The sequence below is a fragment of the Falco cherrug genome, chromosome 8 (genome assembly GCF_023634085.1).
Source record: "Falco cherrug isolate bFalChe1 chromosome 8, bFalChe1.pri, whole genome shotgun sequence".
NCBI classification, from domain to species: Eukaryota; Metazoa; Chordata; class Aves; order Falconiformes; family Falconidae; genus Falco; species Falco cherrug.
Genome location: NC_073704.1, coordinates 8,559,957 through 8,574,103, shown reverse-complemented (window position 1 = coordinate 8,574,103; position 14,147 = coordinate 8,559,957). Strand labels below are relative to the sequence as shown.

At 46.8% G+C, this 14,147-nt stretch overlaps 1 protein-coding gene across 22 annotated transcripts in view; it reads left to right on the top strand.

The window, feature by feature from the left end:
- The window catches only part of COL6A3 (collagen type VI alpha 3 chain), a 63,763-nt gene that overhangs the window by 37,477 nt on the left and 12,139 nt on the right, over window positions 1–14,147 (top strand). For 21 of the 22 annotated variants that reach the window (XM_055717985.1, XM_055717984.1, XM_055717983.1 and 18 more), the window contains 24 exons: window positions 44–97; window positions 1,120–1,191; window positions 2,175–2,201; window positions 2,327–2,371; window positions 2,471–2,524; window positions 2,707–2,769; window positions 3,166–3,231; window positions 3,917–3,970; window positions 4,628–4,663; window positions 5,187–5,249; window positions 5,557–5,619; window positions 6,311–6,373; window positions 7,056–7,118; window positions 7,825–7,875; window positions 8,414–8,449; window positions 8,554–8,616; window positions 8,773–8,835; window positions 9,487–9,519; window positions 9,616–9,652; window positions 9,760–9,771; window positions 9,935–10,428; window positions 11,049–11,148; window positions 11,613–12,311; window positions 13,558–13,666. In XM_055717985.1, the coding sequence (XP_055573960.1) occupies window positions 44–97; window positions 1,120–1,191; window positions 2,175–2,201; window positions 2,327–2,371; window positions 2,471–2,524; window positions 2,707–2,769; window positions 3,166–3,231; window positions 3,917–3,970; window positions 4,628–4,663; window positions 5,187–5,249; window positions 5,557–5,619; window positions 6,311–6,373; window positions 7,056–7,118; window positions 7,825–7,875; window positions 8,414–8,449; window positions 8,554–8,616; window positions 8,773–8,835; window positions 9,487–9,519; window positions 9,616–9,652; window positions 9,760–9,771; window positions 9,935–10,428; window positions 11,049–11,148; window positions 11,613–12,311; window positions 13,558–13,666 (2,420 nt within the window). Of the gene's footprint in view, window positions 1–43; window positions 98–1,119; window positions 1,192–2,174; window positions 2,202–2,326; window positions 2,372–2,470; window positions 2,525–2,706; window positions 2,770–3,165; window positions 3,232–3,916; window positions 3,971–4,627; window positions 4,664–5,186; window positions 5,250–5,556; window positions 5,620–6,310; window positions 6,374–7,055; window positions 7,119–7,824; window positions 7,876–8,413; window positions 8,450–8,553; window positions 8,617–8,772; window positions 8,836–9,486; window positions 9,520–9,615; window positions 9,665–9,759; window positions 9,772–9,934; window positions 10,429–11,048; window positions 11,149–11,612; window positions 12,312–13,557; window positions 13,667–14,147 lie in introns of all 22 variants that reach the window. The other variant, XM_055717981.1, reaches the window with a different exon arrangement.

The window sequence follows — 14,147 nt, the reverse complement described above, 5'->3', positions numbered from 1 at the left end:
CACAGAACTATGAAAGAAATGCAAAATCCTCTCTGTCTTCTAGGGTGCCACAGGTGATCTTGGCTATGGAGGTTATCCTGGTGATGAAGGAGGACCGGTGAGTGATTGCCCCTGCTCTGCATGGTAATGCTTAGATAAGGGACCTCACTACAGTGAAGTACTTGGAGGCTTTTTCACTAAATATTTTCTGCTGGGTATGTGGGTGTGAATCAGATGAGAGAGCAAGCAGAACTTTGTGTTTCCCCCATGTGAAGGCCCGAGTCATGAGGCCCAGCTGCTCCTGGGAGAAGGTCAGTAGGAAGCTCCTTGAGAGCTGAAGAAGGCATGATGGGCGGAATAACTCACGTTCTTTGATATGACCCAGCTCTGTGCAATTCCTGTAAGGCAGGTGGGAATGTTTGCAGCTGGTCCCAAACACCTGTGAGCAGCATAGGGTGACTATGAACACACTAAAAGCTCCAACTTCATTAAAGGTGCAGCCTATGCCAAAGTTATCCATACAAAATGCAGCTGAAAGGTTTGAATTAGTCCAAGAATGGGACCCAGCAGGGGTGTTTCTATCCATCAGTGACAGACAACATGAATCCCATGACTTCTTACTAGCACTGTTTCATCCAAACTCTTACTTCATGAATCCCACGTCACCCCTGGAATAAACAACTCCCCACACATCACGCCCAGGAGGTGAAGCCGAGGCCAAGGGGCTGGTGGTGCTCATCGCTTTTCCAATAGCACAGGCAGGGGCCAAATGCTGCTGTCAGTTATTGCACGCGATGCAATGTTTTCCTGGAGCGTTAAGGTCAAGATGGGATTACCCATCCCTGCAGAGCTCTGAGGGTTTCATCTTGTCATTTTATTCTTGAAGAAGTTTTATAAAGCTCTTTCATAGCTGAGAGTTTGGGAAGGATGTTTCTCAGTGATGAAGACTTGAAGTCGGTCTCTACGTGAGGAAGGTTGTAGGGAGATGGGGTAGCAGGGTGTTGACCTTTCAAAACTTGATACTCTCTTTGCTCCTGTGCTTCCAAACCACCTCCTGTGCTTACAGATGCATGCAGATAGCTGAAGAAACATGCTTAGCAGGCAAACCCTGACCATTGCATTTTCCCCTCCATGCAACAGGGCGAACGTGGACCACCAGGTGTGAACGGGACACAGGGTTTCCAGGGATGCCCTGGGCACAGAGGAACCAAGGTATGTGTGGAAGGAGCCTGCACAGAGCAGACCTAGAGTCCAGTTGCTGGGAGTCCACTGGGGGCAACCCCTGCTGCCTTAGGATGTCATGCAACAGCCACCAAGTCCACTCGAGTGGTGACATCCACTTGGCCAAGCACCAAGGCTTTCAGCAGGTGTCATGGCTTTAGTGTTGCTATGAAGAGCAAAAGGGCAGCCCAGTGACCCAGGCGCAATCTGCAGACAAGGCTGATTTATTTTCTGCAGCCTTGCTCTAGGGGCAAGATGTGAGAAGAGTTGAATTTGTTCTTAACACCAAGCAGTGGCATGTGCGTGTCTTGGCCCCAGGGCTGGGACATGTGTGGATGGAAATCTGTGGGGACAAGGCTGAAAAGTGAGCCATGGCTGCTGTTTTAAAGAACCTTGAGCAAATTCTTCAAAAAAGGAGTCACGCCACCAGCCAGAAAAGGTGATGAAATGTATGATATTTATGGGAAATATTCAGCGATATTCAGGGGATATTTCCTACCATTTGCTCTGACCAACTGAATCCTCTGGCAGGGAGCACAGCAGTGCATGAACCAAGCCCATTAGCTGCAGCTGAGTTACTGAACCTCTTTAAAAAGCTGTCCAGCTTTGGACAAAGGCACCGAAACTGCCTCTGGGTTCATATAAAAGAGGGTGCAGGGAGAGAAGGAAGTCAATGGAGAAAGAGTTGTGGTTAAGAAGTAAGCTATTTTTTTGGATCAGCTGGATAAACCCCACGATGCACATATTTTATCTTGGCATGAGTGTTGAGGAGGCAGCTGAAGAAGATTGGCATAAGGCAAACAATGGACTGTCGAACCCTGGTGCAGCAAGCCCTGGCTGTCCTTCCCCAGTCCTGGCTCTGGGTCTGCCACCAAGGACAGACACACCCCCCCCCCCCCCACCACCCCCCCCACTGCTTCCCACGGTGATGAACTGGGCAAAAGCAGAGTAACTCCCTTTTCTGATCTCTTTAGGGTTCTCGGGGATTCCCAGGAGAAAAGGTATGGAACTATTTCCTCATGTCACGGTGCTGAGCGTGAGCATATAGACACATCTATATGTGGTATGCCCCCTCCTCGTTCCCCTTTCCCTTGGTGAGCATTTGCCCTTCGCCTCTCTTCCACAGGGTGAACTGGGAGAAATGGGTCTGGATGGCATTGATGGAGAAGAGGTCAGTCATTTTAATTGTTTTTATAATGAGATGCTTCAGTGAAGCACCTGCGAAACACCTTGAAAGCAGCAAATATTCTAAAATATTTTTCTTTCTTAGGGAGACAAGGGCTTGCCTGGCTCCTCTGGAGAGAAGGGATACTCTGGCAGGAGGGTAGGCTTTTATCCGATTTATGATGGGGCTAAAGAATGGTGAAAAGGTGGATTTGATTCAGGGGAGGGTGAGAAGCCACCACGCTCCCCTTGGGGCTGAGGGGCCAGGCAGAGCTGGGTGGCAGCAAAGGTGCTTTCGGCAGGCAAGGGCTGCTCTCACTAACTCTCCGTCTCTTCCTGCAGGGTGATAAGGGAATTAAAGGCGAACGAGGAGAACGAGGTGACCGTGGGCTCCGCGGAGACCCGGTAAATATTGCTAAGGCATCTTCTTGATTTCCCACTCACTTTCCACCAGTCCTGGAGGTCATTAGCATGCACTCAGGCTTACTAAATGCTGCTTGGTAGTGGCAGGTCCAGCAACTCGGAGATGACGTGTGGGAAACACACGCCTCTTGATACCAACTTGTCAATCACTGCTTCATTATATTAAAATTCCCCTTCCTCTTTTTTTGTCAATAGTATTATTTTTCAGTTGAAAAGCTGTGTCTGTCTGAAAACACCAATAATACGTTATCTAATTCAGTCAAAAAAAACCCCAGAAAAAAACCCAAACTTGGTTCTGCACTCTAGCAAAGCAGTTTATGATGTCTGACTTTCATGTCCCACTTGCACAGATGTTTCTCATTGCTCTGTTGCTTTCAGGGAGATTCAGGAGCTGATAATACTCAACGGGGATCCAGAGGCCCAAAGGGTGAAATTGGACCAATGGTAAAGTTTCTGTGCTGTCTTCTGTTGTTTTTTTGGTTTTTTTTTTACAATAAGATGGGACAGAGAAAGTAAGAAAAAAGGATGCTGCCAAAAAGGTGCAGGTTTCTTAAACTCATTGTGCCTTGTCAGATGGAGTATTTTTCCACTAGAAAATGTTGTTGGTTTGCACCCAAAACCTTCTCTGGGAAGAAGTGAGTTTAATGTTTTGTGTGAAAAGTGCTTTTTAAAAAATGTACTATTTTATAGTGCCTTTTGGGATACTGTCACTGAAAATAACTTTGTACTTGGAAATTAACATCATATGTTCTTGTGGGTCGTATACAAAAGCAGAGGACTGTTTAGATTATATCAAGTCTGAGTTTCCCGATTAACCTGAAAACCTTTGGAAAAAAAAAGCCCACACATTTCTGAAAATTTTAAACCCCATTTGTTTTCATATCAGCTCAGAATAAATATGTGTCTTAAAATGTCTGATGGCATTTCCCAAAGAATGGGAATGTCAGCTTGTGCTAGCTCAGAAACTTGATGGAAAGTCTCCGTGAGTTGTTAGAAGAGTTTCCACCGATGCAGGAATATCAAGGAACTCGTGTGAGAGCATGACAGGACCCCTTTTTTGAGAACGGAACCTATTTTCCCAGAGCCTGCTCATGTCAGGGTTCTCACTTGAATTTTGCTTTTCCCTCAGGGAGAGCCAGGACTGGTGGGGCTGGATGGCCAAGACGGTGGAGTTGGAAGGAAGGTGAGCTGCCAGACCCGCAGTCAGCGGGGGCTGAGCTTAGATTGACAATGACTTTTCCCCTCTTGCCTTCCCATGTATCTTGTTTCTTAAGTGCCAGGAGTTCAACCTAAAAAACTCCAACCAACCCCCTCAAAAAACTCAAAAGGACAATACCTGGTGGTTTCCTGGCTTGCTGTATAGCCTTTAAAGGTCTAATCCCCAAATTATTTACATGCAAGTAACTTGGTGCTTAGATCAGTGGAGTTACACCTGATTCACTCTGGTATATGCATCTGCATTTGGCTGCTGGTTTTTGAAAGGCAAAAACCAAACTGGAGCTGGAGTAGCTGGGATGCCTGGGGATACACTCCCTGCTGCTCTGCTGCTGTCTGTCCCTCGGGACACGTGGCCCAGGGTTTGTGGCATGCTCCTGCACATGGGAGGGAGCAACTCACCTATGTGGTAGAGGGTTGGGAGAAGTGAGGAAGGAGGAAACGTGCCAAAATTTTATTTGAGAGAGCTGGCCATATGGATTTCTCTCTCCCTCTCTCCTCAGTAGTTTAAGCTATTCAAGCATAATTTTGGACTAAAAGAAGTGGTGATACATGGATCTAACAGCAACAGAAAACGTGTGCTTACATATTTGAGTAACAAGTCTCATAATTTCTCTATTCACAGGGTATGACAGGACGAAGGGGACAGATAGGAATTAAGGTAAGTGGTGAGGGGAACAACCCCTGGGGCTCCTGCCACGCCACCGGCCAGGCAGCCACAGCATCCAGAGGGATGTGCCAAGAGGAGAGACATGCAGGCTTTGCTTCTTCCTCTCTTCTTCTTCTTTCCTCCGAATTTCCTTCCTTCTCCTCAGGCTCATCTCCCTGTATGCTCCTTTCTGGACTCTGTGCAAAATCAGCCGTCCACATGCCTGGAGCTTCCCATCCTCTGCAGCGTTCCCTGGTCAGATGCTTCATCTCCGTGTGCCGCTGGGGCAGTGTAACAGGGCCAAAGCATAAAGGAGCTTGATGCCCATTGACTGGAGAAAGAAAATTACCGTCACTTCTGTGCTTATTCTCTGCTATAACCATATTCTGGGGAAAAAAACCAAACCACCAACACCCAAACAACTGTTCTCCTGCTCTTTATGCAGTTGTAAATGCCCTGAGATCTCTTTTCCCTCCCCATAGTGTTGACCATGTCCCCCCATGCTAACCTGCATTGTCTTGTTTTGCACTTCAAGGGTACCAAGGGCTCGGTCGGTCAGCCAGGGCCAGCTGGAGAACAAGGCATGAGAGGGCCACAGGTCAGTGAGCTTACAGCAAAGTCAGTGTCTTACCTCATGATGCTGTTGTTTTATTTCATCACAGCCACTTCTTCAGAGTCCCAGCAGTGAGGACTGTTGGGATTTGGGTATTTTTGGGTGTGCTGTGGCTTGGCTGTCCTGCCCTGGGACATCAAGTTTGCCATTGGATTCACACCACCCAAGGTGTGATGTGTTTGAAACTCATCGTTCAGGCACTGTAGCATTTGCTTTCTCTTGCCTTCTTGTGTAGCACTGGTGTGTTTCTGCTCATGTGTGTTGACACAGTCTCTCTTTTCCCCCTGCACAGGGTCCACCCGGCCAGATTGGCACACCAGGCATAAGAGGAGAGCAGGGCATTCCTGGACCCAGGGTAAAACCTCTGCTGCTTCTCAGCCACTGCCCCAACTATGCTCAGCAAGAGCATCTCACTGAGTTAATAAGATGCAGCTGATGTGTCTTTCCATTCTGCCCCTCTAGGGCTCCAACTCTGTTTCATTCTCTTACAACACAGTCTTCCAGTATGATTCTCCTCTCAACTTATGCTAAAGATTTCTTGATCAAGAGTTACAGAAAAGAAAGAGTTAAAAGCAGCCGCAAAGGGCTTTTGGCCCATCATGGTTTGCAATCTTAATTAAAGAACATCCCTGAGAGACTGGCAGGGCATCCTCCAAGATGTTTCAACCTCTGAAGCCTGAGCATGACCATGTTACATGCTTGCTGGGCCCCTCCCCGTGCAGTTATTTCTCCCTCCTGCTTTACACCCCAGCCAGATTTGTGGCCATAAAGCCAGACGCATCTTCCATTTCCCCATCCTGAGAAGGACTTTGCCCTTCCTGCTTACCCCTGTCCTGGGGGGGTCTCCAGGGACAATTTAAGTTGCTGTTGACATGTGCATTGAACTGAGCTGGTCCTTCAGCTCTTCCTGACCATGAATTAGACTTCTGAATTTCCTAAGGTGCTTTGAGAAGACCAGCCCGATTTCTAGGCAACCCAATCCTCTAGTTTCTGGCACCTAGTTTTCTTGACACATTGCAAACATGCCTCTCCTGTTTCTATTCCAGGCTGGTAGTGGATCACCAGGAACCCCAGGAGAGCGGGGCAGGATTGGTCCCATGGGGCGAAAGGTATGTCTTCAACAAGCATTGGGCATCAGCAACAAAAAGAGCCATGAAAAGCTTCTGGATAGGAGTGAGCTTAAAAAAATACTCGAGATGAATCTCTTGGAGCAAAGTCAGCTTGTTTTCACTGGCTTGCATGGTGTGGAGTAGAGCAAGGTCTGTGCTCTGGTGGTTTTATTAGGCTCCCATTTCATTGGACAGAGAGGCAAAATTAATTGAGTAACCGAGATTCCCAAGTGATTTTCCAGGGCAGATGCTCAGCCACTGTCCACATGGGAAGGTGGTTGTGCTGGATCTCTCCATGCCCTCTGTATGGTTTTCTCTCTCCAGATTCACACATGCTGGTTCATTTCCATGGCTCCTCCACCATCCGTTTGCACTGGCAAAATCCTCACAGCTTGGGAACTTTTATTTTTCCGGCAATTATAAAAAGCAAGCACCATCCTGTGGTAGGAGCTGGCTGGTTTCCCATGTCCCATTGCTCAGCTTTCCTGAAACCACTAAAGGTCCCGCTAAAGAACAAGCATTTTGTAGCATTGCTGGTTGTGTAGGTCCAGTCATGAGACCTTTCTGCTGCAAGGACCACTGCAGGCTGGTTTATATAAAGAAACCAGTGCTGATGGGGTGGGAACGGCTCAGAGTTGCCTGGGGTTTCAGCACACGCTTTAACAGATGCTCCTGTTTGCAGGGTGAGCCTGGAAACCCCGGATCCAAAGGGCCAAATGGACAGCAGGGCCCACGAGGAGAGATGGTAAGCGTGGCCATGTGCTCACACCTTTAAGGACACTGGGCTGAACCTTCTCCTGTGGCAAACGGGCCACAGCCCTTTGCAGCAGACTGTTTAGCTCCCCTATGGATTTTGCATCCTCCGTAGTACAATATGAGAGAGGGAAATCAGTTTTATGTATTCAGCTGGTACGAGCATAGTTGGTAATGGTAATTCCTTCAATAAGATGAATCATACTCACTTGAAAAGTGACTCATTTCACGAGGCATGAGTAGACACCCTCAGCTGACCCCATGTGTGAGTCCAAAGTAACCTATAAAAAGGATGTATGGACTAAGTGAGCACTTCTGTGGGGCCTGATTCTCATTACTCTGTATAATGAGGAGCCAAGTGAGGAAAAAATGGGTTGCACAAAGCAAGGGAGAACAAGCTTGGGTCAGACAAAGCTATAAGTACACGCCTAGCATTGACTGACCTCCTAACCTGCTCCCTGTTGCTAACTCCCACCTGGGTTTTACACATTATATGTGTATACTGAGCAGGTTTTAATTCAGATTTGTAGTTTTGGCACCACTTTTTTGTGCTTTAATTTCTTGCAATAATTTCATCCATAAAAGGAATTCTCACAGACCTGTGGCATCAGTGGGTTCTACGGATGCCACCGGATCTAGTGAGGTTTAAGTTGTTCACATATGACCGCATACTAATGACTTTGGCTTTCCAATTTTAGGGTGATGATGGACGAGATGGAATTGGTGGCCCAGGTCCTAAAGGCAGAAAGGTAGGTGTATGCGCAGCATGCCCATCAACCGACATGAGGTACCGAGGGCAAGGAAGTAGCCAAGGTCTCCAGTGCAGATGGCAAGGGCAGAGCCTAGGTGAAGTCAGATACGTACACGGACAAAAATCAGCCCAATGTGTACTCTGGTGAGAAAATCAGGCAAGACTCTTCAGACCTTCCCCCTCTGCCTTTGTCTTGGTTTTGGCTACGTAAATCAGCCGCTCCAAGGAGGAAGCAGGACGTTTTTGTACCATTTAGCCAGAGAGCCCCATCAGTGTCTGTGGGACTTCGAAAAGGATGCACCAGCATCTCTGACATCTCCTCTGCAGTTGAAATTAGCCTTAAAGGAGAAACCAGACCTGAAAAAGAGTGGCTATTTGCTTTTTATTAATCATATAAGGAACAAAATTACAAAATTAATTTACAGCCTCTCTCTCTTCTCCTTCCATTGTCTCATTCCTTCAGTTGTGACAGATCTGCCTGCAAAATCAGGTTCACTTTCTAAACCATACTGAAATAAACTTCTATATTGTTTCAGGGAGAACGTGGCTTCATAGGCTACCCCGGGCCCAAGGTATGGTGCAGCCCATGAGCTATGCATTCATTTTCCAAACAGCGTAGGTGTTGCCTATGGTCCTGTGCAGATATAGAGCTAATGTTTATGTTTTCCCCCACCAGGGTGGACCTGGTGACCGCGGTGGTGCTGGAGGTCCTGGCCCTAAAGGAAACAGAGGCCGCAGAGTAAGTTGGACCATGACACAATTTTTCCCTGCTGCATGAATGGCCTGAAAGATGTACACATCTTTTCCCCCCAAGTGTTGACCCATGCTCTTTGGAGTCCTCCTACACATGTTCATGGAGAGGACTTCTCTGTGCACGCTCTCTCTCTCTCTCTAGGGAAATGCAGGAGGTCCTGGGACACCTGGTCAGAAAGGAGAGGTTGGATACCCCGGACCATCTGTAAGTGTTCATTGTATTACTGGCTTCTCGCCTTGAGAGACTCCTGATTGCTTCTCTGAGAAATGTGGTGGTCCCTGTTAGTGCCAGGGGTTGAAAAATGGGCCCATCACCATCTCCTGCTGATTTAAAGTTGGGAAAATTCCTTTTTATTTGCCTTGAATGTGTCTCTTTAAATTCCTAACTAGCTGTTTATCACTGATAAATATTTACCTGTCATCAAACTGCAATGTACAGCAGAAGGAAAAAAATCAAGAGACAGGCTCTTATCAGGCACTAGAATTTCCCCACAGCAATATGACACTTAAAGCTCCTTCTAGGAAGTTCTCAGCTCTTTATCATTTATCATCCCACACAGAATTTGGTCCATGACCAAATCTGACTGGCACAGAACACCCTAGAAAGGCCAAGGAGACTCGGTTTGCTTTGCACATGAACCTAGAGCATCCTAACTGTCCCTTCTGGGTCTGGCTTCAGCTAGGTTTACTCCTCCCATGGAAAAACATTTCCTCCTGTTGTTGGAAACACAACTGAAACCAGGCAGGTTTTCCCTTGGCTTCTGCATGACCTGTGGTTAAATAATTATTCCAGGTGGGTTCATGGGGCACCCTGAAAATACATACTGCACTCAATTTGTCTTTATTTTTTAAACAGGGACTTAAAGGTGATAAAGGAGAATCCAGAGATGTAAGTGTGGCATGATTTGTCTCTTGTTTTCAAATACTCTTTTGTTGGCTGTGTCACATATCTCTTTTTTTCACTTTCTCTTTTATTTTTTTAAAGCAATGTGCGCTTGTGCGGAACATCAAAGACAAATGCCGTGAGTACATCAGTGCTTTGCTAATTCCCTGTCTCTACCCTTATATGCCCATCGTGTTACAAATGGCACTAACCAAACTGCCTTTTTTTCCCCCATTTTTTCCCCAGCTTGCTGCTACGGTAAGTCACCTTCAGTCCTTTAAACCCCAGTGTGACTGTGTGCAAGAATTGTTGCTCTCCCCACATATGTGGGTAGGAACTATTTACCCCTGCCAAGGACATGGTCCTGGCTCCCTGACAACTATCTGGGGTACGATTTGTTCCCAACACACATTTCTGGCAGGTCCCAAGGAGTGCCCTGTCTTTCCGACTGAGCTGGCCTTCGCTATTGACACCTCCTCAGGCGTCGTGAGGGATGTTTTCAACAGGATGAAGCAAACTGTGCTCAGAGTGGTCAACAACTTAACCATCGCTGAGAGCAACTGTCCTCGGGGTGCCCGGGTGGCTCTGGTCACCTACAACAACGAGGTCACCACAGAGATCCGCTTTGCTGATGCCAGGAAGAAATCAAGCCTCCTCCAGCAGATCCAAAACTTCCAGGCAACCCTGACCACGAAGCCACGCAGCCTGGAGACTGCCATGTCCTTTGTGGCCAGGAATACCTTCAAGCGTGCCCGAAGCGGTTTCCTTATGAGGAAGGTGGCTGTCTTTTTCAGCAACGGGGACACGAGAGCCTCCTCGCAGCTCAACGACGCTGTGCTGAAACTCTACGATGCTGGGGTCATGCCCGTGTTCCTCACCAGCAGGCCAGACCCGGTTCTCACCAGAGCTCTGGAGGTTGGGGTCATTCACCCTTTCATTTTCTGCTTGTGGCCTCAGCCTGGTTTGCTGGGGAGATGGATGGCAGCTGCTCCCACAGGCAGCAGTTGGCTTCCACATGCCTTTCAAATGCTTAACACTGAGAAGAAGTTGCTGGCCAAACTCATCCAGCATATCCATTAGGAAAGAAGTGGATGCTGTGAAATGCTAGTGAGGTTATGACAAGTCGTTTGTTTCCCAGACAATGGCTTCAGGGTGCCAGGTGTGGTACGAAACAGAAGACAAGACAGGTCCCACCGTGAGAAAGGTCTGACAGAAAGGTTAAGGGTGGGAAGGTGGAAGTGCATTAGCTTTGTTGGCAGAGGGAGAGTGGATGTACAAAGATTCATAGCAATAAAAAAAGCCCCTGACGCGTATGCTGAGCACTGGTTCAAGCTCTTGACCCTTTTCTTGGAGTTTATGTCTCTAAACTAGTCCCACTAACTAATGTTGGGGGCATTAGGCTCCTCCAAATAGGATCCACCAAAAGCAGCGTGCTGAGTAGAGACTCTCTTAGAGTTGTGGATTGCCCCCCCCCTACTCTGAGCTGAAAATAACAGCATTACTAACACCATATTTTTCTGTTTGCCTCTAACCAGATCAACAACACAGCGGTTGGACACGCAATTGTTCTTCCAACCAGCGGCAGTCAGCTGAACGAAACTATCCGGAGGCTCTTGACTTGTCACATTTGTCTGGGTAAAGCATCCAATTTCTACTCTAAACAGTGCCAAATCCTTCTGGTCACGCAGCAGTCAGTTGTCAGTGGTGCAGAAGGGGAGGCCAGTTGGGAGTCAGCCCTTTTGCTGCTAAAGACAAGGGATTCATGTTCTTAGGTTGAGCAGAAAACACTGACATTGTGAATGAGGCTTGCTGGGCGTTCTCCTCTTCGTAAAGAGAAGCTGTTTTCTTGGCTGGTTCCCACTTTTACAGCCCAAATACCGGTAACTAAACACTCTGAAATATGGCCTTCTGCCATTTATGACAGAGCGCTTCAGGGATCCCTTTCAACAAAGGAGTGTGTAAAAATACTAAATGCATAACTAAATGTGTTGTGGGATGAAATGAATTTGGTATCATGTAATGGAGCAGTGAACGTCCATGGCGTGATACTATTTCATATGACACAAGATTAGGTGAAACCTAATGTATTTCTTCCCTAGATGTGTGTGACCCTGATCTCACCTGTGGCCTTGGTAGTCAGAGACCTGTATTCAGAGACAGAAGGGCAGCCCCAACAGATGTAGACACTGACATAGCCTTCATCATGGACAGCTCAGAGTCCACCACCCCTCTGCAGTTCAGTGAGATGAAGAAGTACATTTCCTACCTCGTCAGTAACCTGGAAATCAGCTCTGAGCCAAAAGTATCTCAGCACCACGCGAGAGTGGCAGTTCTCCAGCAAGCTCCTTATGAATACGAAACCAACTCAAGCTTCCCACCAGTAAAAACTGAGTTTTCACTAACTGATTATGGATCCAAACAGAAGATCATTAATTACCTTCACAACCAAATGACCCAGCTCCACGGCACAAGGGCTACGGGAAGTGCCATTGAACACACAATAGCTCATATTTTTGAAAGTGCACCAAACCCTCGGGATCTAAAAGTCATAGTTTTGATGATAACTGGAAAAGTGAATAAACAAGAACTTGAGAACCTGCAGAAGGTTGTTACCAATGCAAAATGCAAAGGGTACTTCTTTGTTGTTTTGGGCATTGGTAGGAAGGTGAATGCCAAGAATATCTATAGCTTAGCTAGTGAGCCAAATGATGTGTTCTTCAAATTGGTTGATAAACCAGGAGAGCTTCATGAAGAGCCCTTGCTACGCTTTGGGAGACTGCTGCCATCCTTTATCAGAAGTAAGTATAACATCCTGCAGCCAAAGCGTTATGGAAGGGACAACATTTGACCTCAGAGGGGTTAATCTGCCAGGTTTGGTCTACCTGCCTGTTGGCTGGGTGGGCTGTAACTTGACCACCTCTTTGGGTAGTGGGGCACCCTGAAGTCAGGCTCTTTTTATACATTCTGTACATTTTGGTCTGTTTGTTGCTGCTTGTAGGTCCACCTAGTTGAATATATCTGTGCTATGTTCACTTCAGTCTCTCCATCCCATCCCATGCAGTCTGCTGATCTGCCAAGTAGAGTTTTCACTTCTGTCTGGTTTGACTTGGTCTCCATGGATTCACCTGTGGGATCTGACTTAATCCTGCCTGGCTTACCGGTCACATCAGCAACGTCTCCCATAAGGGCTCTTGCTGGGACTCTTGGTCCTCTGTAGCCCAACAGCCTGCTAGCACCCCCGTGAGCTCTCTTAACACCCAGCAACCTTTCTTCCCAGTTTCAGCATCTAGCAGGCATTTGGATGGCTCAGGCTGAGCTCTGGAGTTGCTGTATGCAGATTTAAGGACCAGATGAAGAGGATTCTTTGCTCAGGGATAAATAATACTGTTGCATTTGGGATGTGCAGGTTGTGCCTAGAAAATTTGCATCTCAGTTTAGCAAGACCTCAGGCTGGATCTCCATCTAGCTAGAGCCAGCTGCCAGAGATCCTAAACGGACCTGGCCAGCAAGGACAAGAAACGGGCTTTTTCTAGGAAAGCTTGCTTTATAAAAAAAGTGTTGAAAATCAGTCTACTAGGCTAATAAACCACTGATTCAGGAATGTCTTGCGCTAAGTAGGAAGCTAACATGAGTACATCTTTCCCTGGAAATAAATGTTTAGGTTTTCTCAGTTTGCTTTTTCCATTTACCACTTACAGGGGTCCTGGAAACTTCTAACTCTTGAAAAGATATTAACCATGTGTTTGGAAGTGCCTTGTTATAAGCAAGCTGTTTACATGTGACAGAGTAAGACATACAGCCCTCTGGTATCTTGTAGTTACTGCTCTCATGTTTGTAAATTGGAATAAGAAGTCTCCCAGCCCGGGATGCTGCAGTAACCACAGCAAACATCAAGAGATATTCTGTAGCTTTTTTTAGAGCAAACAAGAAGATGAGAGGTGGTGGTGTTTTTTTTTTAATCAAAAAGAAATATATGTAATGTACTGTTGGTAGGTAATCACCATCCTCAGCACGTGTTTAATGCCAGGGTCTGTCTCTCTCTAGGCGACTTTGCTTTCCACCTGTCTCCAGAGATAAAGAAACAGTGCGAGTGGTTCCAGAGCAACCAGCAAGCCAAGAATCAGAGCCCCGGGCACACCGGACACAAAGCAGTGTAAGTAGCAGTTTGTCTGCAACAGAATGAGCTTTGCTAACAGCCTGTCTAGGAAAGAAGCCTTCACTTCCCAGTCCCTTTTTGGAAAGAGAAAGAAAAAGCAACTTCGATGCTAACAACCAGGGTTATCAGTATTTCACTAGCTCCTTTAGTGCTGTGTCAAAAGAGCAACGGATATATCTGCTAGAGAGGGGCAGAAAAGTTCACATGTAATTTTAAATTTGGGTTCAATTTCATATGTATATGTGTATAAAGAATATGAAGGAGATACATGCTACTGTCATCATGCAGGTCAGAAAATCCAGAAATTACTGTTAATTTGGGGTTTTCCACTCAACAGACTTTTCAGAGGCTGGGCTGCCCTGGACTATCTGATATTCAGAATCCCATCATAGAATATAACCTAATATTTTCTGAACAGAAGGTAAAGTTGTGTCACCAGGACTCATGCGTTGCTGGCATGGAGCTGTCCTAGCTTTAG